The sequence below is a fragment of the Moschus berezovskii genome, chromosome 4 (genome assembly GCF_049115385.1).
Source record: "Moschus berezovskii isolate FMDL1 chromosome 4, NW_MosBer_1.0, whole genome shotgun sequence".
NCBI classification, from domain to species: Eukaryota; Metazoa; Chordata; class Mammalia; order Artiodactyla; family Moschidae; genus Moschus; species Moschus berezovskii.
The window spans coordinates 23,242,454-23,268,521 of record NC_142463.1 but is presented as its reverse complement, the minus strand read 5'-3'; the positions used below and the strand labels follow the sequence as shown (position 1 = coordinate 23,268,521).

Sequence of the window (26,068 nt, the reverse complement as noted above, 5' to 3'; positions counted from 1 at the left end):
AGATGTCAATTTCCCAAATTAGCCTATAAATTTAATGTATCACAATAAAAATTCCAATTGAACTGTATGAGAAACTTGAAAAGCTTACTCTAAAATTAAAAAAACCAATAAAAAGTCATAAAGTTAAATAAATCAAGAAAGCTGGAGAAAGAAACTTGCTAAATGGGATATTAAGAAGCCTAGTAATAACGCAGTGTGATACTGTTTCAAGAAAGACAAATAGAACACAAGAACAGAATAGGAATCTTTAAGACAGAACTTTGGGTAGTTAATATATGATACAGGCAGTGCCACAAATCAATGAGATAAAATATAAAATGTTTAGTAAATATTGTTGGGAAATCTAGCTTATTCATTAGAGGAAACAAAAGAAAACCTGGATCCTGGATTTCTATCCAAATATCATGAGATCTGAGAAAAATAAGAATTCACATACACTCCCAGCAGGAATATTAACTGTTACAACAACTTTGGAAAATGGTGTGTCATTATTAAAGTCCCACATGTGCCAAACTTAAAACCCAGTCAATCCACTCCTGTAGCATATATGCACTAGCAGACATGGACTAGAATGTCTACAACAACACTGTTGTTAACAGCTAAAAATGGAAACAGTACAGGTAACCATCAATGCTGCTGTTCAGTCTCTAAGTCACGTCTGACTCTTTGTGAACCCATGGACTGCAGCATGCCAGGCTTCCCTGTCCTTCACTATCAGAATTTGCTCAAACTCACGTTCATTGAGTCGATGATGCCATCCAACCATCTCATCCTCTGTCATTCCCTTCTCCTCCTGCCCTCAATCTTTCCCAGCATCAGGGTCTTTTCTAATGAGTCAGCTCTTCACATCAGGTGGCCAAGTATTGGAGCTTCAGCTTCATCATGAGTCCTTCCAATGAATATTCAGTGTTGATTTCCTTTAGGCTTGATCTCCCTGCCATCCAAGGGACTCTCAAGAGTCTTCTCCAGCACCACATTTCAAAAGCATCAATTCTTTGGCACTCAGCCTTCTTTATGGTCTAACTCTCATCCATGACTACAGGAAAAACCATAGCTTTGACTGTATGACCTTTGTCAGCAAAGTGATGTCTCTGCTTTGTAACATACTGTCTAGGTTTGTCATAGCTTTTCCTCTAAGGAACAAGTGTCTTTTAATTTCATGGCTGCAGTCACCATCCACAGTGATTTTGGAGTCCAAGAAAATAAAATCTGTCACTGTTTCCTCTTTTTCCCCATCTATTTATCATGAAGTGATGGGACTGGATACCATGATCTTAGTGTTTTGAATGTTGAATTTTAAGTCAGCTTTTTCACTCTCCTCTTTCACCTTCATCAAGGGGCTCTTTAAGGATAACTAAATCAATGTATATTCTTGTGTTATGTTGGACATATTTCACTGTCCAATAATGGAAAAAGCTTCCTGTTACACAGCATCAACACTGGGAGAATCCTACATATATCATAAGAGTGATAGAAGCAAGTCACAGAATACACATAGTATTAATTATGTTTATATCATATCAATAACAGGAAAAAGTTAAATAATATCTTGATTAGAAATGCAATCATGAACCTCAAAAGTATTTAGAAAAACAAGGGAATTATTTGGACAAAGTCAGGGTAGTGGTTACTTTCAGGGCAAGGAAGGCAATGAAATGTTTGGGACATTTCTAAGATGCTGGTAATGTTCTATTAAGGTGGATGTTAGTTGCACAGGTATTGCTTTATTATTATTATTTAAAATGAAATCGGTTTATATACTTCTGTATGTATAATTTACTTCACACTAAGTTCAGTTCAGCTCAGTCGCTCAGCTGTGTCCGATTCTTTGCGACCTCATGGACTTCAACACACCAGGCTTTCCATCACCATCTCCCAGAGCTTACTCAAACTCAGGTCCATCGAGTTGGTGATGCCGTCCAACCATCTCATCCTCTGTTATCCCCTTCTACACCTGCCTTCAGTCTTTCCCAGCATCAGGGTCTTTTCAAATGAGTCAGTTCTTCACATCAGGTGGCCAAAGTATTCGAGTTTCAGCTTCAGCATCAGTCTTTCCAATGAATATTCAGGACTGACTTCCTTTAGGATTGACTGGTTGGATCTCCTTGCAGTCCAAGGGACTCCCAAGTGTCTTCTCCAGCACCACAGTTCAAGAGAATCAATTCTTTGGCGCTCAGCTTTCTTTATAATCCAACTCTCACATCCATACATGACTATTGGAAAAACCATAGCCTTGACTAGACAGATCTTTGTTGGTAAAGTAATATCTCTGCTTTTTAATATGCTGTCTAGATTGGTCATAGCTTTTCTTCCAAGGAGCAAACGATTTTTAATTTCATGGCTGCAGTCACCATCTGCAGTGATTTTGGAGCCCAAAGAAATGAAATCTGTCACTGTTTCCACTGTTTCCCCATCTATTTGCCATGAAGTGATGGGCCCAGATGCCATGATCTCAGTTTTCTGAATGTTGAGCTTTAAACCAACCTTTTTACTTTCCTCTTTCACTTTCATCAAGAGGCTCTTTAGTTCTTCTTTGCTTTCTGCCATAAGGGTGGTGTCATCTGCTTATCTGAGGTTACTGATACTTCTCCCGGCAATCTTGATCCCAGCTTGTGCTTCATCTAGCCTGGCATTTCGCATAATGTACTCTGCATATAAGTTAAATAAGCAGGGTGACAATATACAGCCTTGTCATACTCCTTTCCCAATTTGAAAGCAGTGTGTAGTTCCATGTCCAGTTCTAACTGTTGCTTCTTCACTTGCATACAGATTTCTCAGGAGGCAGGCCAGGTGGTCTGGTATTCCCATCTCTTTCAGAATTTTCCACAGTTCGTTGTGATCCACACAGTCAAAGGCTTTGGTGTAGTCAATAAAGCAAAAGTAGATGTTTTTCTGGAACCCTTTTGCTTTTTCAATGATCCAGTGGATTCTGGCATCTGCTAGATGCCAGAGATCTCGTCAAGAAAATTAGAAATACCAAGGGACCATTTCATGCAAAGATGAGCACAATAAAGGTCAGAAATGGTATGGACCTAACAGAAGCAGAAGACAAGAGGTGGCAAGAACACACAGAAGAACTATAGAAAAAAGATCTTCATGACCCAGATAACCATGATGGTGTGATCACTCACCTAGAGCCAGATATCCTGGAATGTGAAGTCAAGTGGGCCTTAGGAATCATCACTTCAAACAAAGCTAGTGAAGGTGATGGAATTCCCGTTGAGCTACTTCAAACCCTAAAGGATGATGCTATGAAAGTGCTGCATTCAATATGCCAGCAAATCTGGAAAACTCGGCAGTGGCCACAGGACTGGAAAAGGTCAGTTTTCATTTCAATCCCCAAAAATGCCAATACCAAAGAATGCTCAGACTGCTGCACAATTGCACTCATGTCACATGCCATTCTCAAAATTCTCCAAGGCAGGCTTCAACAGCATGTGAACCGTGAACTTCCAGTTGTTCAAGCTGGACTCAGAAAAGCAGAGGAACCAGAGATTAAATTTCACCCTAAATGTGGTTTTTTAAATGATTGGTTTGAGCAAAATCTTAGATTCTTTTAATCTTTGACAGTCTGTCTCAGGTGCTTCACAACTAGATTTATAGACACTTCATTGACAGTTCAATTTAAAACAATAAACATTGTTGGCACTTCATTGACAGTTCAATTTTAAGCAGTTTAGAACAATATACTCTGGGATGCATACACAGTGATTAGACAGGAATCCTTGAAGGGAAGGTGGATGCAGTAACAAAAGAGTCACAGAACAGGAAATTAGCAAGATAGGTGATTTGACTGACAAGCCTCTTCTCAGGGAGGAAGCAGAGTTTTACATGAGAGCTCCTGAGGTCTAGTCTTGGTTATAACTCGGAATTGAACAAGGATCTTCTCTAACCCTGTTTTCTCATGCTGGCTTTGAAATCTATATCGTGAAATTCAAATAAGAAAACGAAACCACTATTATTCTTTATAGTTAGAGACGCCACTAGCACAAGTTGCCACTGCCACGCTCGAACTCAGTGCTCTTGAGTCCACCTCCCTTAACCTGCACACTGTCCTATTAATACAGCTATTCTCTTCCTCCTCTGGCTTCGGGCCCATAGTCTGACGTCACAGACGAACTGCCCCGCCCACCCCGCCTCTTCGGCAGCCCCGCCTCCTCGTGCGGCCCCGCACCTCCCGGCTTTCGCCAAGCCCCGCCCCCAGGCGCTCGTACTCGAGCGGCGTCTCCGGCGCGTTCCCGCCTTCTTCTCTTCCGGCCCCGCCCCTCCCGGCTGCTATGACAACGAGTCCGCGCCCCGCGCACCGCTGCTGCTCGGGCCGGACCCAGGCTGGACCGCGGGCCCCGGCCTGGGGGCCACAGCCGTCACCGCCGCCGCCACCTCGTCTCCTCCCCGTCCCCGCCCCGCCCTGCGTCTCCTCGCCTCCCTAGGGTCCGCGGCCGGGGTCTGTGCCTGCCGCCCCAACCCCGCCTGGATGCCGAAGGTGAAGGCGCTGCAATGCGCCCTGGCGCTGGAGATCCGCTCTGTGAGTACTGGTCGCGCCCCCGCCGCCGCCCCTCGGGTGTCGTGAGCCTCGGGAATTTACTCGGGACGCCGCCTCCGTTCACTTCCGAGAACCCCGGTTCACCTAGAAACTTCCTCCACCCTCCGAGTCATCCCTATGGAGCCCTGACCCCGTGTCGCTTGGGTCTTCCTCAGCCTCAAAAATCACGAATGCCCTCCCACTCCGGCCACACAGAGGTCTGATCCCCATCCCTCAGCTTCCAGTTCGAGTTTCTTCAAATCCTTTCTAAACCACTTTTGAAAGTCCTCCTCTCCGCGTGCTTAACTTTCCAATGGATTGGGGTAGGGGTAGGGGTTTCTTTTAAAAATTCCTCTTCTCTGCTCCTGTTCTTTTTGTGAGAGATTATTACTGACCTGGGTTCTCCCCAGTCTTAGGGGGCGGCGACTGGGGGATGGATTTCCTCTCAAATCAGTCAGTGCTGGTGGATTCCTTCGGACTGGTTAGCAAGCTTCTGATTAGTGAAGGAGCCTTTCCTCTCAAATCTCCAAAGTAGAATCCCCACACTTCACAACCGAAGTTGTCATCATTGCGCGCAGCAGCTTGCCATCTACCCTCGCCCTGCGCCCCGCCACCGCAAGGCCACCCTTCAGAAACCATTTCATGTTCCTGCAGTCCCAAACTCTCCCAATGTTGAGAGGGATCCCCTATCCTTCCCTTCACTCCAAGAAAGGCACTAACTTTAAGAGGAAACTACTCATTCTCTCAACTTGCTGAAGACGACCCGCAACCCTACGGAAGAGATGCCAAAGAGGGTCCTATCCCCGACCTTGCTGTGGAAATCCAGCTGAGGCAGAGAATTCCCGTGTCCATCCACAAGAGAAGGGCCCTGGACCTCTCCAAGCTCTGAGCAAACACCATCCCTCTGAACAATCTCATAGGACCTTCCAAGGGGTTTTGATCTCTGTCCCCCTCATTCTTTACAGAATCCTCCATTCTCCTCTTAAGACGAAAGCCCCAGTTTCTCTCTTCTAGAGGAAATCCACCCGAAAGTCTTTCCATACTCTGTTTTAGACCTGTAAGCAGTTTGGAAACACAGTTCCTCCTCCTTCAGCCCTTTTTTTTCTTTTTCTACTTCTTTAAGTCCTTTTATTTCTCAGCTCTTTCATCTCCCAGCAAAACCGTGTGTGTGTGTGTGTGTGTGTGTGTGTAGTGTGTGTGTGGGTGTGTGGGTGCTGCACCAAGTAGCCCTCCCCACTTCCTTCCTGCATACCCTGCAGTCAAGGCTCCCCACCCTCCAACCTCTCTGAAAGCATCCCCTGCTTTCCTGTCTGTCCTTCCTCACATTACAACGAGGCCAGTGAGGCACAGTCCCTGAAACCTCCAGGGAAGTCACAAGACTGTTTTATGTCTTTTGCTGGGTCTTAAAAACAGGAAGGCGGGGTAGGGCAGAGTATGAGGCAGGGGTGAAGAACAGTTTCTTGTTGTCTTGTTTTATGTTTAAGGGTGCATAGATTTTACTCCCTGCAATGTCAGAAACTCTGTAGTTTTGGTTTCAGATGCTTTTTTAATCCCACAGCTGCCAGACTTTGGCAGCCTTTTTGTAAAGGAGGATTCATTTGGCAAAAGAATACACAAAGCTTCCTGAACCGCTTGGCAGTTAGTAAAACTCTGGAGTTCAGCCTCTTTAGACTTTGTTACTGGCTGCTTCCTCCTCTGCTGACCAATGGAGTTTAGCAGCCTGCCCAGAGCAGCTGCCTGATGGGCTGGCTGTTGCATCCCTTCCTTGGCCAATCCAGTCTTGCTTAGAGGAAGTATCGGTGCTTTGTGATAACTGACTACTGCCTGAAGGGGTTGAAGAAAGAAAAGTTATTTCACTAGCCTTTTTCTCCAATATTATCAGAGGGAAAGAGAATGACTATACAGTGGAACTTTGTTGTTCATCGTGGCTTAAGAAATTATGCATGTGGAAACATTCCTGTTTTTTTTTTTTCAATAAACATTTGAATCAAGAATTTTACAGTTCTAAGAAATCTTAACTTTCATTGGATTATTATTACTTTTTTTTACAGATTAGAAAATAGCATGACTATTTTTAGGGGCAGATCTTCAGCAACAGGCTAAGATTTCTGACCAGCAGGTTCAGTTCAGTTCAGTCGCTCAGTCGTGTCCGACTCTTTGCGACCCCATGAATCACAGCACGTCAGGCCTCCCTGTCCATCACCAACTCCCAGAGTTCACTCAAACTCATGTCCATAGAGACGGTGATGCCATCCAGCCATCTCATTCTCTGTCGTCCCATTATCCTCCTGCCCCCAGTCTCTCCCAGCATCAGAGTCTTTTCCATTGAGTCAGCTCGTCGCATGAGGTGGCCAAAGTATTGGAGTTTCAGCTTTAGCATCAGTCCTTCCAATGAACACCCAGGATTGATCTCCTTTAGAGTAGACTGGTTGGATCTCCTTGCAGTCCAAGGGCCTCTCAGCCCCATTAAATTACTCTGATGCTCAGAAGGAGCAAAAAAATAAAAATAAAAACTGTTAATAATCATATAGGTTAAACAAGCTTGATTTGGCTTTGATGGAATAGAAGAATTATATGGGCAAAGATATTTTTAACATCTTTTCAGTTTCATTTTTTTTTCAATTTAATTCAATTCTTTACATTTATGGGTTAAAAGTCAAAACTGTATAAAATGATACATTCCAAGAAGTCTCACTTCCAGCCCTATTCAAACGTATCTTCCATCTATTTTCATCTGCTAAAAGAAACCATTTTTATTGATTCTTCTAGTATTTCCTTTTGTAATATAATCTCAATATATATATACACACATAGTACACTGTCCCTTCCCATATATATTTTTTACTTTCCTTCATGATAGATAGCATATTACATAACTACTCTGCACTTTGCTTTTATACTTTCTGTAATATATCCTGAAGATCACTCAAGATCTAAAAAAGTTGACATCTTCTTTTCCCCCTCAATTTTTTATTGACATTTTTCAAACATACAGAGTTGTTGAGAGAATAGTACAATGAATAACTATATCCCATGACCTGTGTTCATAGTTTGATATATCTGTACATTTGTATAGTAGTAATGAAGTCACTCAGTCGTGACCGACTCTTTGCGACCCGCCTACCAGGCTCCTCCCTCCATGGGATTCTCCAGGCAAGAGTACTGGAGTGGGTTGCCATTTCCTTCTCCAGGGGATCTTCCCGACCCAGGGATCGAACCAGGGTCTCCCACATTCCAGGCAGACACTTTAACCTCTGAACCACCAGGAAAGCCCCTTTGGATATGTATAATTGTTTTTTTGCTAAAATATGGCAGAATTGTTGCTATGAGACTCCTAAATACTTTAGTATATGTGTTCTAAAAATAAGGACATTGTTTTACATAACCTCAATACTATTATCACACCTATGATAATTATTGATGCTTTCTTAGTATTTAGTCCATTTTCACGTTTTCCTCATTGTCACAGAAATGACTTGTATAGTTTGCTTTTCCAAAGCAAGATCCAATCAAAGTTTACATGTTGCATTTGATTGTTAGGTCATTTTAGTTCATTATAATATAAAGCAGTTCTACTTTTTCATTTCCACAATGTCTTTTGTGGATTTAGATAAATTCATACACTTTTATATAACCATTATTCAGATCCACGTTTAGAACTCTTGCAGCACCCCAGTAAATTCCCTTGTTCCTCCTTTTAAGCCCTGCGCAAAGGGAACACTTACTCTGATTTCTGTCACTCACTACAGATTAGTTTGCCAGTACTTGAGCTTCATATTAAATGAGCTATAGAGTGTATAATATTTTCTGTGGGCTTCTCTTGCTCATTGTATTTCTGAGACTCATCCATGTTGCTGTGCTTATCAGTGGTTACTCCTTTATACTGTGTAGTAGCTATTATATAGTTATATATGGTATAACCATATATATGATTACATATATCATATATATATATATATGGTTCACACCAGATTTCTATCACATGGTTCACACCAGATTTTGTTGTACACCACAGCATGTTTATGCCTTCTCTTTATTGTTGATTATTTGGGTTGTTACCAGGTTGTGACTGTCTTGGATGAAGCTACTAGGCACATTCATTCCTGAAAAAGTCTTTTTATGCACATTATGTTAAGGAGACCAGACTCGGATGCAGAATATCCCATGTTATTGTCTGATTTTTTTTTCCCATTGTGGTGACATTTAATTTGCTCTTCTAAACTGGAAATTAGGTATTTAAATTTCTACTTTCTTATTGAAAACGTGGCACTTCATTTTCTTCTCCCCTTTCCATGTTTATTTTTTGTTGCAGTCTTGTATTTGTGGCAATCTCACCTTTGATACTATGATCATATGAGAGCAAAAATGAGTAAACGTGAAAGGTTTTGGTGTATAACACCATATTTTGAGTTGCTCAACAGAACCAAGATTTGAGAGAAAATATATTGCTGGGAAAGAAAGTGTGACTTTTTTCAAGGAGTCTTGGGAAAATGATATAATATGCCAAGTAACTCAATTTTAAAGAGCAGGCAAAAATTATATTTCGTATCACTTACACTTTTGATATTTGAAACAAACAAAAAAAAGTGATATAAAAAAGTATATTTGCTGCTGCTTCTCTCTACCTTCTTCTTATTCAGTAGTGCAGTTTCCATGAGATTTTATTTTTTTTAGGAATATAGACAGAAGAAATTGGAGGTATAAGAGTAAAGCCCAGTGCCTGGGCAGTAAAACCAGCCAGTTTTTTTACCTGAATAGTGTCAGTTTGGGGTTAGTCAATATTATATAATTACCGTTTTTTCTTCTCTATATTTACCTCACCTTGTTACCTCACTCAAATTATTGATAGCATTGAAGCAAAGAGATCTAGGTCCTTTTCTGTCACTATTCATCTGATCGTCTGTGATGGTTATCTGGTTTCCTTACTCAGTTATGCTGCAGTTGGCATTTCCCTGGAATACAGACTTTTTAAAACTTTGCCTATAAAGTACTTCAGACTTACAGAAAAGTAAAATCTAAATACTGTAATCTTTCCCCACCCTGATTTAATAAATGCTCAGTTTACATTTCCTGAAGATTTGTGTTTTTAAGAAAATGTTACCGATCTAGTTTAAGGCCCTTTTGCACCTCTTTCTGAGTCCAGTTTTCCTCCCTCCCTTCCTAGAGGTAATGTAATCACTATCCTGAAGTTGGACTGTATTCTTTTCATTCAGGTTTTTTACGTTTGCTACATATTTGTATATGCTTACATAATCTGTGTACTATTGCTCTGTTTTAAAATCGTGCACAAATGGTATAATACTGTAGGTTGTTCAGTTGCCAAGTCATGTTCAACTCTTTGCGACCCCATAGACTGCAGGAAATATTATAGATGTCCTTCTGCAAATCTGTTTTCCTACTTCACTGTTTCTAAAATTTGTCGCCAAGTGTTGATTCTTGCAAATCTAGTTCATTTCCTTAATTGTTACATTTTGTTGTTGTTGTTTAGTTGCTAAGTCACGCCTGACATTTTTATGATTCCATGGACTATGGCACACTAGGCTTATCTCTCTATGGGATTTCCTGGGCAAGAATACTGGAGTGGATTGCCATTTCCTTCTCCAGGGGATCTTCCCAACCCAGAGATAGAACCCACGTTTCCTGCATTGGCAGGCAGATTCTTCACAACTGAACTACCTAGGAAGCCCTGATTGTTGCATAATGCTGTATATTTACATGAGAGATTTAATTCTTATTCCCCTATTGACGGACTTTTAACTACCACTGTTCCTCTTTTTGAATATTACAAATAGCATTGCAGTGAGAATATTCATACATATCTTGGTGTCCGTGAATCTGTTGTTCTCAAGGGCTGGTACTGTGCCTTAGGGAGCATTCTAAGAAATTTGTTAGGCTCCGTTTGTTTGCCACAGTGGTTACAGTGTGTGTGTGGCGGGGGTGGGGGGGCGGTTTCTATTGATATTAGTTGTCTGGTATTCTTCATGACTTGAATGTTCCCTTGAATATATATCTATACATATATATGAAAGCCTGTTTATAATGATTAGAGATTAAGAATCTATCTCTGTTTTATGTATAAACACAGACCTTTTGTGTGTGTGTATGTGTGTAAAAGTTTTAAGTACAGTGACTTTTCCAGTGATGCAATTACCGTGTAAAGTGAGGAAAGAGTGTACTTTGTTTTGTTTGGAACTCTGTTAAGAGTTTACTTTTTCAGAAAATCATAGCATCATTGGCAGCTCTACTGAAATTGAGTTGACATGGAACAACAGACTGGTTCCAAATAGGAAAAGGAGTACATCAAGGCTGTATATTGTCACCCTGCTTATTTAACTTATATGCAGAGTACATCATGAGAAACGCTGGTCTGGAGGAAGCACAGGCTGGAATCAAGATTGCCAGGAGAAATATCAATAACCTCAGATATGCAGATGACACTACTCTTATGGCAGAAAGTGAGGAAGAACTAAAGAGCCCCTTGATGAAAGTGAAAGAGGAGAGTGAAAAAGGTAGCTTAAAGCTCAATATTCAAGATCATGGCATCTGGTCCCATCACTTCATGACAAATAGATGGGGGAACAGTGGAAACAGTGCCTGACTTTATTTTTCTGGGCTCCAAAATCACTGCAGATGGTGACTGCAGCCATGAAATTAAAAGACGCTTACTCCTTGGAAGGAAAGTTATGACCAACCTAGATAACATATTAAAAAGCAGAGATATTACCTTACCAACAAAGGTCTGTCTCGTCAAGGCTATGGTTTTTCCAGTAGTCATGTATGGATGTGAAAGTTGGACTATAAAGAAAGCTGAGTGCCAAAGAATTGATGCTGTTGAACTGTGGTGTTGGAGAAGACTCTTGAGAGTCCTTGGACTGCAAGGAGATCCCACCAGTCCATCCTAAAGGAGATCAGTCCTGGGTGTTCATAGGAAGGACTGATGTAGAAGCTGAAGCTCCAATAACTTTGGCCACCTGATGTGAAGAGCTGACTCATTTGAAAAGACCCTGATGCTGGGAAAGACTGAGGGCAAGAGGAGAAGGGGACGACGGAGGATGAGATGGTTAGATGGCATCACCGACTTGATGGACTTGGGTTCGGGTGGACTCTGGGAGTTGTTGATGGACAGGGAGGCCTGGCGTGCTGTGATTCATGGGGTCGCAAAGGGTCGGACACGACCGAGCAACTGAACTGAACTGAACTGAAGGAACCTCCATATTGTTTTCCATAGTGGCTATGCGCAATTTGCATTCCCCCAAGCAGTTTTTTTATGATTCTCTTTTCTTTAGATCTTCACCAACTCTTGTTATATCATGTCTTCTTCATGATAGTTCTTCTGACATGTGTGAAGTAATATCTGATTGTAGTTTTCATTTGCATTTCCCTGATGATTTGCGATGTTGAACATCTTTTCATGTACCTGTTGGCTGTTTAATCACTTAGGATTATACAGTCAGTCAGTTCAGTCACTGAGTCGTGTCCGACTGTGACCCCATGGACTGCTGCATGCCAAGCTTCCCTGTCTATCACCAACTCCTGGTGAAGGTCTTGCAGATCTTTATAGAACTGTTCAGCTTCTTCAGCATTACTGGTCGGGGCGTAGACTTGGATTACTGTGATATTAAATCGTATCCCTTGGAAATGAGCAGAGATCATTCTGTCATTTTTGAGATTGCATCCAAGTACTGCATTTCAGACTCTTCCTTTGACTATGATGGCTACTCTATTTCTTCTAAGGGATTCTTGGCCACAGTATTAGATATAATGGTCATCTGAGTTAAATTCACCCATTCCAGTCCATTTTAGTTCGCTGATTCCTGAAATGTTGATGTTCACTCTTGCCATCTTCTGTTTGATCACTTCTAGTTTGCCTTGATTCATGGACCTAACATTCCAGGTTGGTATGAAATATTGCTTTTTCTGGCATCGGACTTTACTTCCATCATCAGTCATATCCACAGCTGGGTGTTATTTTTACTCTGTCTCCGTCTCTTCATTCTTTCTGGAGTTATTTCTCCACTGATCTCCAGTAGCATACTGGGCACCTGGGGAGTTCATCTTTCAGTGTCCTGTTTTTTTGCCTTTTAATACTGTTCATGGGGTTCTCAAGGCAAGAATACTGAAGAGGTTTGCCATTCCCTTCTCCAGTGGACCACGTTTTGTCAGAACTCTCGACTGAACCATCCGTCTTGGGTGGCCCTACATGGCGTGGCTCATAGTTCTCAAGATGGCAGAGTAGAAGGACGTGCACTCATCTTGTCCTGTGAGAAACTCCAAAATTACAACTCACTGCTGAACAACCATTGTCAGGAGAATGTTGGATCTCACCAAGAAAAGTTACCTCACACCCAAGGGCAAAGGGGAACCATCCAGCAGGATGGTAGGAGGGGCGAATCATGTTTAGAATCAAACCCCATACCCGCCAGATAGCTCAGAGGGGTCAGCCAAATCTTGTGCCCACCAGGACCCAGAGGCCCCACAGAGACTGAGCCAGAGTGTGTTTGAGTGACTCCTGCAAAGGTACGGGTCAGCAGGGGCTCTGGATGCAGCAAACCTGGGTACGGCATGAGTACTCTTGGAGGAGGTTGCCTTTAACCCCACCATGAAGCTGCCAGAACTTACACAGGACTGGGGAAATAGACTTTTACAGGGCACAAACAGAACCTTGTGCCCACCAGGACGCAGGAGAAAGGAGCAGTGATCCCACAAGAGACTCACCCAGACTTGCCCATGAGTGTTCAGGAGACTCTGGCGGAGGCATGGGTTGGTGGTAGCTTGCTGCAGGGTTGAGGACATGCAGCAGTGTGTGCATGGAACCTTTTGAAGGAGGTTGCCATTATCTTCATTACCTCCACCATAGTTTGGCCTCAGGTGAAACATTAGGGAGGGAACATAGCCCTGCCCATCAACAGAAAACTGGATTAAAGATTTACTGAGCATGGCCCCTATTCACCGACTCTGTGGACATGAGTTTGAGTGTACTCCGGGAGTTGGTGATGGACAGGGAGGCCTGGCGTGCTGTGATTCATGGGGTCGCGGAGAGTCGGACACGACTGAGCGACTGAACTGAACTGAACTGAACTGAGCATGGCCCCGCCCATCAGAACAAGACCCAGTTTCCCCCTCAGTCAGTCTCTCCCATCAAGAAGCTTCTATAAGCCTCTTATCCTTCTCCATCAGAGGGCAGGCAGAATGAAAACTACAATCACAGAAAACTAACCAATCTGATCACATGGACCAACAGCCTTGTCTAACTCAATGACTATACAGTGGAAGTGACAAATAGATTCACAGGATTAGATCTGATAGACTACCCGAAGAAATATGGACAGAGGTTCATGACATTGTACAGGAGGCAGTGATCAAGACTATTCTCAAGAAAAAGAAATACAAAAAGGCAAAATGGTTGTCTAAGGAGGCCTTACAAATAGAAAAGAAGAGAAGCTAAAGGCAAAGGAGAAAAGGAAAGATATACCCGTCTGAATGCAGTGTTCCAAAGAGTAGTAAGAAGAGATAAGAAAGCCTTCCTCAGTGATCAATGCAAATAAATAGAGGAAAACAGTAGAATGGGAAAAACTAGAGGTCTCCTCAAAAAAATTAAGAGATACCAAGGTAATATTTCATGCAAAGAGGGACACAGAAAAGGACAGAATTGGTATAGACCTATCAGAAGCAGAAGTTATTAAGAAGACGTCCAGGAATACACTGAAGAACTATACAAAAAAGATCTTAATGACCCAGCTAACCATGATGGTGTGATCACTCACCTAGAGCCAGACATCCTACAATGAGAAGTCAAGTGGGCCTTAGGAACAGTCACTACCAGCAAAACTAGTGCAGGTGAAGAAATTCCAGTTGCGTTATTTCAATCCTAAAAGATGATGCTGTGAAAGTGCTGTACAATATGCCAGCAGATTTGGAAAACTCAACAGTGGCCACAGGACTGGAAAAGGTCAGTTTTCATTTCCATCCCAAAGAAGCGCCATGCCCAAGAATGCTCAAACTACTGCACAATTGCACTCATCTCACATGCCAGCAAAGTAATGCTCAAAATTCTCCAAGCAAGGCTTCAATAGTACATGAACTGTGAAGCTGGATTTAGAATCAATTAGAGATCAAATTGCAATTAGACATCAAATTGCAAACATCCATTGCATCATAGAAAAAGCAAAAGAGTTCCAGAAAAGGCATCTACGTCTGCTTTATTGACTACGCCAAAGCCTTTGTCTGTGTGAGTCACAACAAACTGGAAAATTCTTCAAGAGAGGGGAATACCAGATCACCTTACCTGCCTCCTAGGAATTCTTGCAGGTCAAGAAGCAACAGTTAGAACTGGACATGGAGTAATGGGCTGGTTCCCAATTGGGAAAGGAGTACATCAAGGCTGTATCTTGTCAGCCTGCTTTTTTAACTTATATGCAGAGTACATCATGTAAAATGCCAGGCTGATTGAAGTAGACGCTGGAATCAAGATTGCAGGGAGAAATATCTATAACTTCAGATAGGCAGATGACACCACCCTTATGGCAGAAAGCAAATAAGAACTAAAGAGCCATTTGATGAAAGTGAAAGAGGAGAGTGAAAAAGTTGGCTTAAAACTCCACATTCAGAAAACTAAGATCATGACATCCTATCCCATCACTTCATGGCAAATAGATAGGGAAACAATGGAAACAGTGAGATACTTTATTTTCTTAGGCTCCAAAATCATTGCAGATGGTGACTACATCATGAAATTAAAGGATGCTTGTTCCTTGGTAGAAAAGCTATGGCCAACCTAGACAGCATGTTAAAAAGCAGAGACGTTACTTTGGTGACAAAGGTCCATCTAGTCAAAGCTATGGTTTTTTCAGTAGTCATGTATAGGTGTGAGAGTTGGACTGTAAAGGAAGCTGAGCACTGAAGAATGATGCTTTTGAACTATTACGTTGGAGAAGACTCTTGCAAGAGTCTTGGACTGCAAGGAGATCAAACCAGTCCATTCTGAAGGAAATCAGTTGTGGATATTCATTGGAAGGACTGATGCTGACGCTGAAGCTCCAATATTTTGGCCACCTGATGCAAAGAGCTGACTCATTGGAAAAGACCCTGATAGTGTGAAATATTGAAGGTGGGAGGAGAAGGGGACAATAGAGGATAAGAATGTTGGATGGCATCACTGACTCAATGGACATGAGTTTGAGCAAGCTCCTGGAGTTGATGATGGTCAGGGAAGCCTGGCGTGCTGCAGTCCATTGAATCGCAAAGAGTCGGACACAACTGTGACTGAACTGAACTGAACTCAGAAAACTATTCCTTCTCTCTATGTCCATTCTATTGTTGATGACATTTTCATTTTTTCTTTCCAATTTTGTAACATTAGAAATTGTGCTCCTATGAACATTTCTGTACATGTCCTTGCATATTTTCAATTCAGCAACATTGCTAAAATCTCATATAAATTATTTGGATTTTCTATGTGGAAAATCATGTTTACAGATAAAGTCAGTTTTGACTTCTGTACAATCTTTTTTCTTTTCCTTATGTCTTGACTAGTACAATGTTAAGTAGTGGGAATAACAGTACATATACTTGTCATTTTATTTAAGTTATGCTGAAGTCACCAGTATTAGATTGAATGTTACAAAAATGCTGTCAGTGGATTAGTTTTTGACTTTAAAAAGGAATGACAATTTCATATGTTTCAACCTAGTATAATATTGGATGTAGGATTTTCATTTAAGTTGAGAAAGTTCCCTTCTATTCCTAATTTTTTTTTTTTCCACACTGTTTGGGTTATGTGATGTGGAATCTTAGTTCCCTACCAGGGATTGAACCAGGGACCTTGGAAGTGAGAGGGCAGAGTCCTAACCACTGGACTACCACAGAATTCCCCATAATTTTAAAAATATTCTGAGCTTGCATTATACTGAATGGTTTTCCCTAAGTCTAATGTTGTGTTGTTCAGTTGCTCAGTTGTGTCCGACTCTTTGGGACCCCATGGATTGTAGCCCAGCAGGCTCCTCTGTCCATGGGATTTTTTTTTATGGCAAAAATACTGGAATTGTTTGCCGTTTCCTCCTCCAGGAAAATATTGAATATTTTATAATTTGTATAAAGTTTATTTTATACTATTTACTTTGGCTTATGAGCTATTTTAAGAGTTTGTTTAAAGTTCAAGATATATAGGATTTATATGTGTCTTTTTCTTCCTTCCCTTCCCTCTTCCCCTCCTCCCCATGCATGCACACACACACATACATACTTTCTTTTATTGTGGAATTTTTTAAAAAATCGTTCATTTATTTAATTGTTTCTGGCTATGCTGTCTCCATTGTTGTGTGCAGGCTTTCTCTAGTTGTGATGAGGGGGAGCTTCCCTCTAGTTGTGGTGCACAGCCTTCTCATTTTGGTGGCTTCTCTTGTTGCAGATGACTTCAGTAGTTGCCGGATACCGGTTCTAGAGCACTGGCTCAGTAGTTGTGGCTCATGGGTTTAGTTGCCCTGCACCGTGTGGGATCTTCCCAGACCAGGAATTGAACCTGTGTCCCCTGCCTTGGGAGGCAGATTCTTAACCACTGGACCACCGGCAAAGTCCTAATGTGTTTTAATTGAATTGCACTGGGAGTATTGAATGAAATTTGGGTAATACTGATTATTTTTGTTGCAATTTCCAATGTACTGTTTTCCAATTATTATGTGTATATTTATAAATAATCCAATTATTGCAAATGTTCCGTATTTACTTGAAAATGATATAGTAATTTATTTGTTGGATGTAGGGTTCTATCTGTCATTATCAGATCATTTATTTTCTCTGAAATATCGTCAAGTCTATATTAAATTTTTTGTGGGCATATAACCTGTACTAGACTAATGGAGGTAATAAAATCTTCAGTCTTGATATTAAAATCTTCACTATGATAATGTATTTTCACTTTATCCTTGATGCATTCTAGTACACTATGATGTATAGAATTATATATTCATTTCTATTCTGTTTTGCACTGGGTTTATACTTTCCATCTAAGAATTTATGGGTTTCTGCAGTTCTGGGAAATTCTTAGCTTTTATATCTATCAATATTTTTTTAATGCTGTTCTCTCTTTTTTGCTGACAGTAGAATTAGACATATATTGGATCTTTTATATTTTCTTTCTTAAGTACTTTATGGTATAATATTTATTTTTATATCCTCTTGAGATAATCTGTAGTATTATTTTCTTATTAAGTTAAAATTTTAAATCTTTTCTATTGAGGTTTTTAACTTCATTGACTACATATTCTATGATTTCTCATTTAATGTCTCTTTTTAAACATATGCCAGATATTTACATTTTTAATTATTTTGATTTCATAATTTTTGTTTTTTATGGAATTTTCTCCCCTTATTAGATGAAGGATTCTAAACACTTAACATTATTTTCAGGTTGTGTAAATTTCTTTAATTTTCTTTCATATTCTTTCAGTAATGTTTGTAGTTTTCAGAATACGTGTCTTACACATATTTTGTTAAATTTGTACCTAAGCAGTACATGCCTGAGATTTTAATGATTTTATAAATGGTGTTAAATTTTCTAAAATATAGAAATAAAGTTGATTTTTTGTATATTGAACCTATGTCCTTTTATGGTTATTGAGACTTGTTTTATGGCTCATATCATCTGTCTTGATGCATGTTTTCATATGTACTTGTAGAAGACTGTATATCCTTCTGTTGTTGTATAGAATATTATGTAAATGTGAGGTCAGATTACTTAAATGCTGTTGTCTATGTCTTCTATACCCTTTATGATTTTTCTCTTCTTCTTATATTGGTTACTGTGAAGTGTCAAAATTCAGTTATATAATTTTTTGCTTCATTACTTTGACATTGTAGTATTCAGTTCAGTTCAGTCACTCAGTCGTGTCCGACTCTTTGTGATCCTATGAATTGCAGCACGCCAGGCCTCCCTGTCCATCACCAACTCCCGGAGTTCACCCAAACTCATGACCATGGAGTCGGTGATGCCATCCAGCCATCTCATCCTCTGTCGTCCCCTTCTCCTCCTGCCTCCAGCCCCTCCAAGCATCAGGGTCTTTTCCAATGAGTCAACTCTTCGCATGAGGTGGCCAAAGTATTGGAGTTTCAGCTTTAGCATCAGTCCTTCCAATGAACACCCAGGACTGGTCTCCTTCAGGATGGACTGGATAGAACTCCTTGCAGTCCAAGGGACTCGCAAGAGTATTCTCCAGCACCACAGTTCAAAAGCATCAATTCTTCGGTGATCAGCTTTCTTTACAGTCCAACTCTCACATCCATACATGACCACTGGAAAAACCATAGCCTTGACTAGATGGACCTTTGTTGGCAAAGTAATGTCTCTGCTTTCAATATGCTATCTAGCTTGGTCATAACTTTCCTTCCAAGGAGTAAGAGTCTTTTAATTTCAGGGCTGCAATCACCATCTGTAGTGATTTTGGAGCCCCCAAGAATAAAGTCTGACACTATTTCCACTGTTTCCCTGTCTATTTCCCATGAAGTGATGGGACCAGATGCCGTGATCTTAGTTTTCTGAATGTTGAGCTTTAAGCCAACTTTTTCACTCTCTTTCACTTTCATCAAGGGGCTCTTTAGTTCTTTACTTTCTGCCATAAGGGTGGTGGCATCTGTATATCTGAGGTTATTGATATTTCTCCTGGCAATCTTGATTCCAGCTTATGTTTCCTCCGGCCCTGCATTTCTCATGATGTACTCTGCATATAAGTTAAATAAGCAAGGTGACAATATACAGCCTTGATGTACTCCTTTTCCTATTTAATTTAATTTTCTATATCTTTTCGTAAATCAAATTTTTGATTGATATGAAGTGTTCCACTTTAACCTTGGTAATCTTTCTCTGAAGTCTACTTTATGTCATATTAAAGTGACTACCCTAGCTTTCTTATGATTAGTGAATGTATGGTATATCTTTTTCTATAATTTTAGTTGAATCCTGAATCTTTTAAAAATTTGAGAAATAATTCACACATCATAAAATCCACACTTTTAAAGTATACAGTTCAGTAAATTTTCATATATTCACAAAGTTTCATATATTCACTACTAGTTCCAGGACATTTTCATTACCCCATAAAGAAATTTCTCAATTTCATTCCCTCTCCCCCAACCCCTGTCTACCACTAATCTAATTTCTAGATCTATGGATTTGCCTATAATGAACATTTTTGTAAGTGGAATTATATAATATGTGTACGTCTGTGTCTGACTTCTTTCACTTAGCCTAATGTTTTTAAGATTCATCCATGTCATAGTATGTATCAGTATATTACAAGTGCTTTATTCCTTTTTATGGCAAAATCATATTCTATTGTATGGATATACCACATTTAGCTTATCCACATTTTGCTTATCCATCAGTTGGTTGACATTTGGATTGTATCTACGTTTTGGCTATTACCAATAATGCTGTTATACTCTTGTACATATTGTGTGGATGTATGTTTTCATTACTCCTCGGTGTATACCTAGCAAGTTGCTGGTTCTTGTGGTAACTGTTTACTTTTCTTGAGGAACTTCAAAAATTTTACCATAGTGACTATACAATTTTACTTTTCCGTCAGCACAGTATCAGGGTTCCAATTTTTTGACCCACTCCCTGATACTTGTTTTGTCCATCTTTTTATTTATAGCCATCCTAGTGAGTATGAAGAGAAATCTCATTGTCAAAGACACCTGCCTAGCACATACACACACAGAGACACACAGACACACAGACAAGACACACACACACACACACACACAAACACACAGTTATCCAGTGTTGCCTTTTAAATGTTTTGATCACTTATTTTTTGCTCCAATGTCATGCATCCATGATGTTAAATAATAGCTGCTTCTTGACAGATGCCTTGCAGGTAAAGGATGTTTGTTGTAACCAAGTTCTGATTCATGTCAAATACAGAGAAGCCCTATGAATGGGGGTTTCCAGAGTATTGTCTGACAGGTCAAATAATGACAATTCTTTAGGCATGGGCTTTTGGGGTAGCTATAAATCTGCTTTCCTACAATGACAATGGGGCTGCTAGTTTTCATAAGAATTTTGGTTTTCAAGGGTATAGTAGACCTGAGTGGAGGACATTGGGAATAAAGTATGTCAGCTCTTTTTCTTGAATAAATGCTCCTTAGATTGTTGCAAACCTCTGGTTAATTTCCACACCTCTAAAGAGTTGATTTTGACAGTTTTTGTTGACATTCTCACTGCTTTTGGAGAGAGTCTGATTATTTCACATCTGATTTATTTATCTCTCTCTATGATATAAGTAGAGATATAGACATATAAATATAGTGATGAGATATTTGAAAGGAAGTTGCTTACATTCAGACACTTTACCACTAAATATTTCAGTGTAAATCCCCTAAGAACAAGGACAGACTTGTTGTCCTATATGAATTATTATTTGCCAACATTTATTGGATCATGGAAAAAGCAAGGGAGTTCCAGAAAAACATCTGCTTCATTGATTAAGCTAAAGCCTTTGACTGTGTGGATCACAACAAACTGGAAAGTTCTTAAAGAGATATCTCCTGTAAAATGTCTATGTGGGTCAAAAAGCAACAGTTAGAACCAGACATGGAACAATTGACTGGTTCCAAATTGGGAAAGGAGTATGGCAAGGCTGTATATTATCACTCTGTTAATTTAAATTCTATGCAGTTTATCATGCGGAATTCTGGACTGGGTGAATCACAAAATGGAGTCAAGATTGCTGGGAGAAATATCAGCAACCTCAGATACACCACTCTAATGGCAGAAAGTGATGACGAACTAAAACACTTCTTGAGAATGAAACGGGAGAGTGAAAAAGCTAGCTTGAAACTCAGCATTCAAAAAACTAAGATCAGACCATCCAGTCCCATCACTTTATGGCAAATAGAAGGGAAAAAAGTAAAAACAGTGACAGATTTTGTTTTCTTGGGCTCCAAAATTACTGCGGATGGTGACTGTAGCCATGAAACGAAAATATGCTTGCTCCTTGGGAGAAAAGCTATGACAAACCTAGACAGCATATTAAAAAGCATAGACATTGCTTTGCTGACAAAAGTCAGTATAGTCAAAGCTATGGTTTTTCCAATAGTCATGTACAGATGTGGAATTGGACCATAAAGAAGGCTGGGCACCAGAGACTTGATGCTTTTGAGTTGTGATGCTGGAGAAGAGTCTTGAGAGTCCCTTGGACTGCAAGGAGATCAAACCAGTCAATCCTAAATGAAATCAACCCCGACTATCCTTTGGAAAGACTGATGCTGAAGCTGAAGCTCCAGTCCTTTGGCCACCTGAGGCGAGGAGCTGACTCATTGGAAAAGACTCTGATGCTGGGAAGGATTGAGGGAAGGAGGAGAAGGGATCAGCAGAAGATGAGATGGTTAGATAGTATCATCAACGCAACAGACATGAATTTGAGCAAATTCCAGGAGATAGTGGAGGACAGAGAAGCCTGGACAGAGAAGTCCATGATGTTGCAAAGAGGTGGACATGACTTAGGAACTGAACAACAACAAAACCAAAAGCAATAATTATCCATATGACTGTTTTAAGTCAACCAGTTTGCTATTTATTTTATATTTGTTCCATAGGATTGTCTTTAAACCTTCTTTTAATGCCTTCTTGGACTGTTCCATGGTATTGCTTTAAACAATGGCAGAATTTGTAGAATTGTAGATAAGAAAAAGTCATGTCTTCTTATATATACAACAAATTGGGAAAACACTCAGCAGTTTCCAGTGAGGACAATTAGAGCTGTACTGCCCAGTATAAACTAGTTGCACTAAGTAAGTGATACTATAAAGTGATAAATTATCACTAGTGATAAATTATAAGTGATAAATTAACTTTATAATAGTTTTATTTAATTCAGTATATCAAAGTATTATCCTTTCAACATGTAGTTAATATGAAAGTTGTTAATGAGATATTTTACACTTTTTTTTGATAAAAATTCCTTAAAATATTTTAGAACAAGTCCTCAAAAACCTTCAAAATCTTGTGTTTTATACTAACCATCCATCTCAATTTGGAGCTGTCACATCTGTAAGCATAACAGATATGTAGAAGGACTCTAACAGGTTTGTTTAAATGAGGCAGTAGAAAATGAAGCTTTCAGACAGAGTGAAATTTCTCAGGACCTTGACTGATTTTAATAATCAGTAGTGAATTATTAGGACAAAAGTAGAAAATAGAATAAGAGGTAGATAGACTCAAAGTAACTGGCGTAGAAAATGATTTTAGCTGCTATATACAAAGGGACATGAAGTGACTCATTTATTGTGTGACTTTAAGTAGTTAATTACTTTGTCTTTATTGGGGGTCTGTTGTTTCCCAACATAAAAAATTTGAAGCTTTACTAGATTATTTCTAAGCTGCTTCTTAATACTGAGAGTCTGAGTATTTGGATACATTGATGAGAAAATTAGAATTTCTGTTCTTAGGAGTTTATAGTCAAGTTAAATGCTGCTGCTGCTGCTAAGTCGCTTCAGTCATGTCTGAATTTGTGCGACCCCATAGATGGCAGCCCACCAGGCTCCCCCCCAGCCCTGGGATTTTCCAGGCAAGAACACTGGAGTGGGTTGCCATTTCCTTCTCCAGTGCATGAAAGTGAAAAGTGAAAGTGAAGTCGCTCAGTTGTGTCCGACTCTTAGCAACCCCATGGACTACAGCCCACAGGCTCCTCTGTCCATGGGATTTTCCAGGCAAGAGTACTGGAGTGGGTCGCCATTGCCTTCTCCAGTTAAAGAGGTGAGGTGTACCTATTTGATTGATGTACAGGGAGACAATAATTAGGGCCTTAAAAGAACTGTAAAATGCTATGAGAAGCTAAGACTTATTTACTTGAATATAATAAATTCACAACAAATGTTTGAATTAGAGTTAATTCAGTAGTGATAATTGGAAAATCAAGAGAAGTTTTGTGTATTGAGATGGCAGTTAATGAAAGCCTTGGGAGATAGAAGTAGGTGAGGAGGAGATGGAATGGAGTAGTAATCCAGATAATGAAAGAACGTGTGGCAAGAAATCCATGTGTGTGTTCAGGAAACAATGACACGTATACTTTGTAGTTTTAGGAGATATTGAGTAATATAGTTATGTGATAAATTGGATTCAAATCTTAGACAGTCTTCTATATTCTACTAAGGACAGTTGATGACTGGCAATGAAATATGGAGAAACTGGAAAGACCTTGCTGTGTATGTTTTAGAAACCCTACATTGTTGTATCAATCCTGGGAATAGTTAAGTACAGTTTTATATTTAAAAAATATTTCACTGGGCTGGAAACTTTACAATTCCCTTGCTTTGGAAGTTTGTCATATTTCTTTTGATGAGGGTGTGTATGGGCTGTGACTTAGGGCACTACAGGTCAGATTTGTGCTTTGTTTTGTTATTTTCTTGTCCTCTAGGATAGTGCTTTATTTCTGCTGAATCTTTATCCTTTGTGATTAAATGGTGCTGAGTGAGTTTATGTCAGCATTCTACATAAAGTGGGAGCCTAAGGCTAACTGTTTAAAACTGTTAGTGTCTGTCCCTCGAGCCAGTACGTAGAGCTTCAAATGTCGCACAAGTAACCAAGTGGAAAATCATAGATGTCTCAGAGGGATGGAAGTTATAAAGGCATTTCATTTAACTCTGTAAACACTAAAATCTCTCTCTTTTTTTTTAACCTGTGCATATTTTTATTAGCTTAGCAGACTAGTGTTTTTATGTAATGTTTGCTAAGTTATTTTAATATGAGAGTTTAGGGAGTTCATGAAGCAGTCACACTCATCTCTCTAATTTCTTTCAGGTAACTTGCCCAGGAGTGGTGCTGAAAGACAAGGAGGACATCTATCTTAGCATCTGTGTGTTTGGCCAATACAAAAAGACACAATGTGTCCCAGCCAATTTTCCACTGGTCTTCAATGCCAGAATGGTGTTTGAAAAGGTGAGTTCAAATATTCTATCAAATGTTAACAAATAAAAAAAATTAAAGTGGTTCCAAAATTTGAATATGCACTTTAATTGAAAAGATTTAAAACTTAAATCTGGAAGCTTGAAAATAAATATTCCTTATATTATACACTGAATCAGTTACCTCTTTTTCTTGATGTATCAGTTTACTTCTAAAATTGTCTTAGTGGTCTTTATGTAGAAAAGAGCACCTTGAATTATACTTATCTTCTTAAGAGAGAGAGAGAAAGGGGAGATTTTAATAGGTAAGAATAGGTCATATTTTACTTATGGCTGTCTAGTGGTGCTTCTTTCTATAGATCTCTTTTCTTTTTTCCCTTGAATCTGATGCTTTTGATTAATTATTACCAATTGTATTCCTCACCTTTCTTTCCTTGCCTCGTTCCCTCCTTCCTTCCTTCCCTTCCTCCTTACTTCCTTTCTGATTTTCCTTTCTCTTCTCCTTGAATAAATACTGAGTACGTGCTCTGTTCTATGCACTGTTCTAGGCCCTGAATAAATAAGACAAACATTTCCCCCTCTTGGAACTTTCATTATAATAGGAGAAACAAACAGTAATCAAGTAAATACATGAGTAATACACTTTTAGATTTTAAGTGTCATAACTGTGGTGTCAGAGAAGACTCCTGAGAGTCCCTTGGACTGCGAGATCCAACCCGTCCATCCTAAAGGAAATCAGTCCTGAATATTCATTGGAAGGATTGATGTTGAAGCTGAAACTCCAATACTTTGGGTACCTGATGCGAAGAACTGACTCATTTGAAAAGATCCTGATGCTGGGAAAGATTGAAGGCGGGAGGAGAAGGGGGATGACAGAGGATGAGATGGTTAAATGGCATCACTGACTCAATGGACATGAGTTTGAGTAAACTCTGGGAGTTGGTGATGGACAGGGAGTCTTGGCATGCTGTAGTCCATGGGGTTGCAAAGAGTTGGACACGACTGAGCGACTGAACTGAACTGAGCTGTCATGAAGAGAATAAGGTAAGGGTAAGGGGACAGAGGGATTAAGAGGATCGTCTGCTTTAAAGGTGGTGGTCAGAGAAGGCAGTAACATTGAAATTGAGTCTGAGTTATGAGGTAGTATTTAAGTGTCTAGGGTAAAAGCATTCTAAGCAGAGGAACAGCAAATATAAAGGTGTCTTCTTGGGAATAAGCTTAATGAGCAGGAGGAACAGCAAGAAGGCAAATATGACCATGGAAACAAAGAGGACTGCTAGCAGATGAAACTGGAGAGGGAAGCAGAGACAGCTGTAATTTTTTTTGTTGGTAAAATCTTGGATCATGGGAAACAGAGAAGTGACAATTCTCAATAATGTCAAAAGTTTCTTGGTTGGGAAAGGAATATTCTGACAATGAGAAGGAAAGCACAATGACTGTCTCATACATGTCTTCCTTTTACTTTCTCTTCTCCATCCTGCTTCTCTGCCTTCTCTCACCATAGGTGTTCCCTGAAGCAGTGGACCCTGGAGATGTGGTTGCACAGCTTGAATGTAAGTTTTTAACTTTCCATTCCTGATTCTGAGAGGTTTTAGAATTATGCTGTTTAATCCTGAGTTAGATAAAAGTCAAAGAGGGTCTAATAAG

General features: G+C 39.9%; 1 protein-coding gene across 3 annotated transcripts in view; it reads left to right on the top strand.

Annotated features, from left to right (window-relative positions):
* Positions 1-4,248: 4,248 nt before the first annotated feature.
* SPATA6 (spermatogenesis associated 6) overlaps positions 4,249-26,068 on the top strand; it is a 182,233-nt gene continuing 160,413 nt past the window's right edge. The window contains exons 1-3 of one of the 3 annotated variants that reach the window (XM_055402005.2): positions 4,249-4,525; positions 24,318-24,455; positions 25,926-25,974. In XM_055402005.2, coding sequence (XP_055257980.1) covers positions 4,475-4,525; positions 24,318-24,455; positions 25,926-25,974 — 238 coding nt within the window. In that variant the 5' untranslated portion in view covers positions 4,249-4,474. The remainder of the gene's footprint in view (positions 4,526-24,317; positions 24,456-25,925; positions 25,975-26,068) is intronic. The other 2 variants (XM_055402004.2, XM_055402002.2) reach the window with 2 other exon arrangements.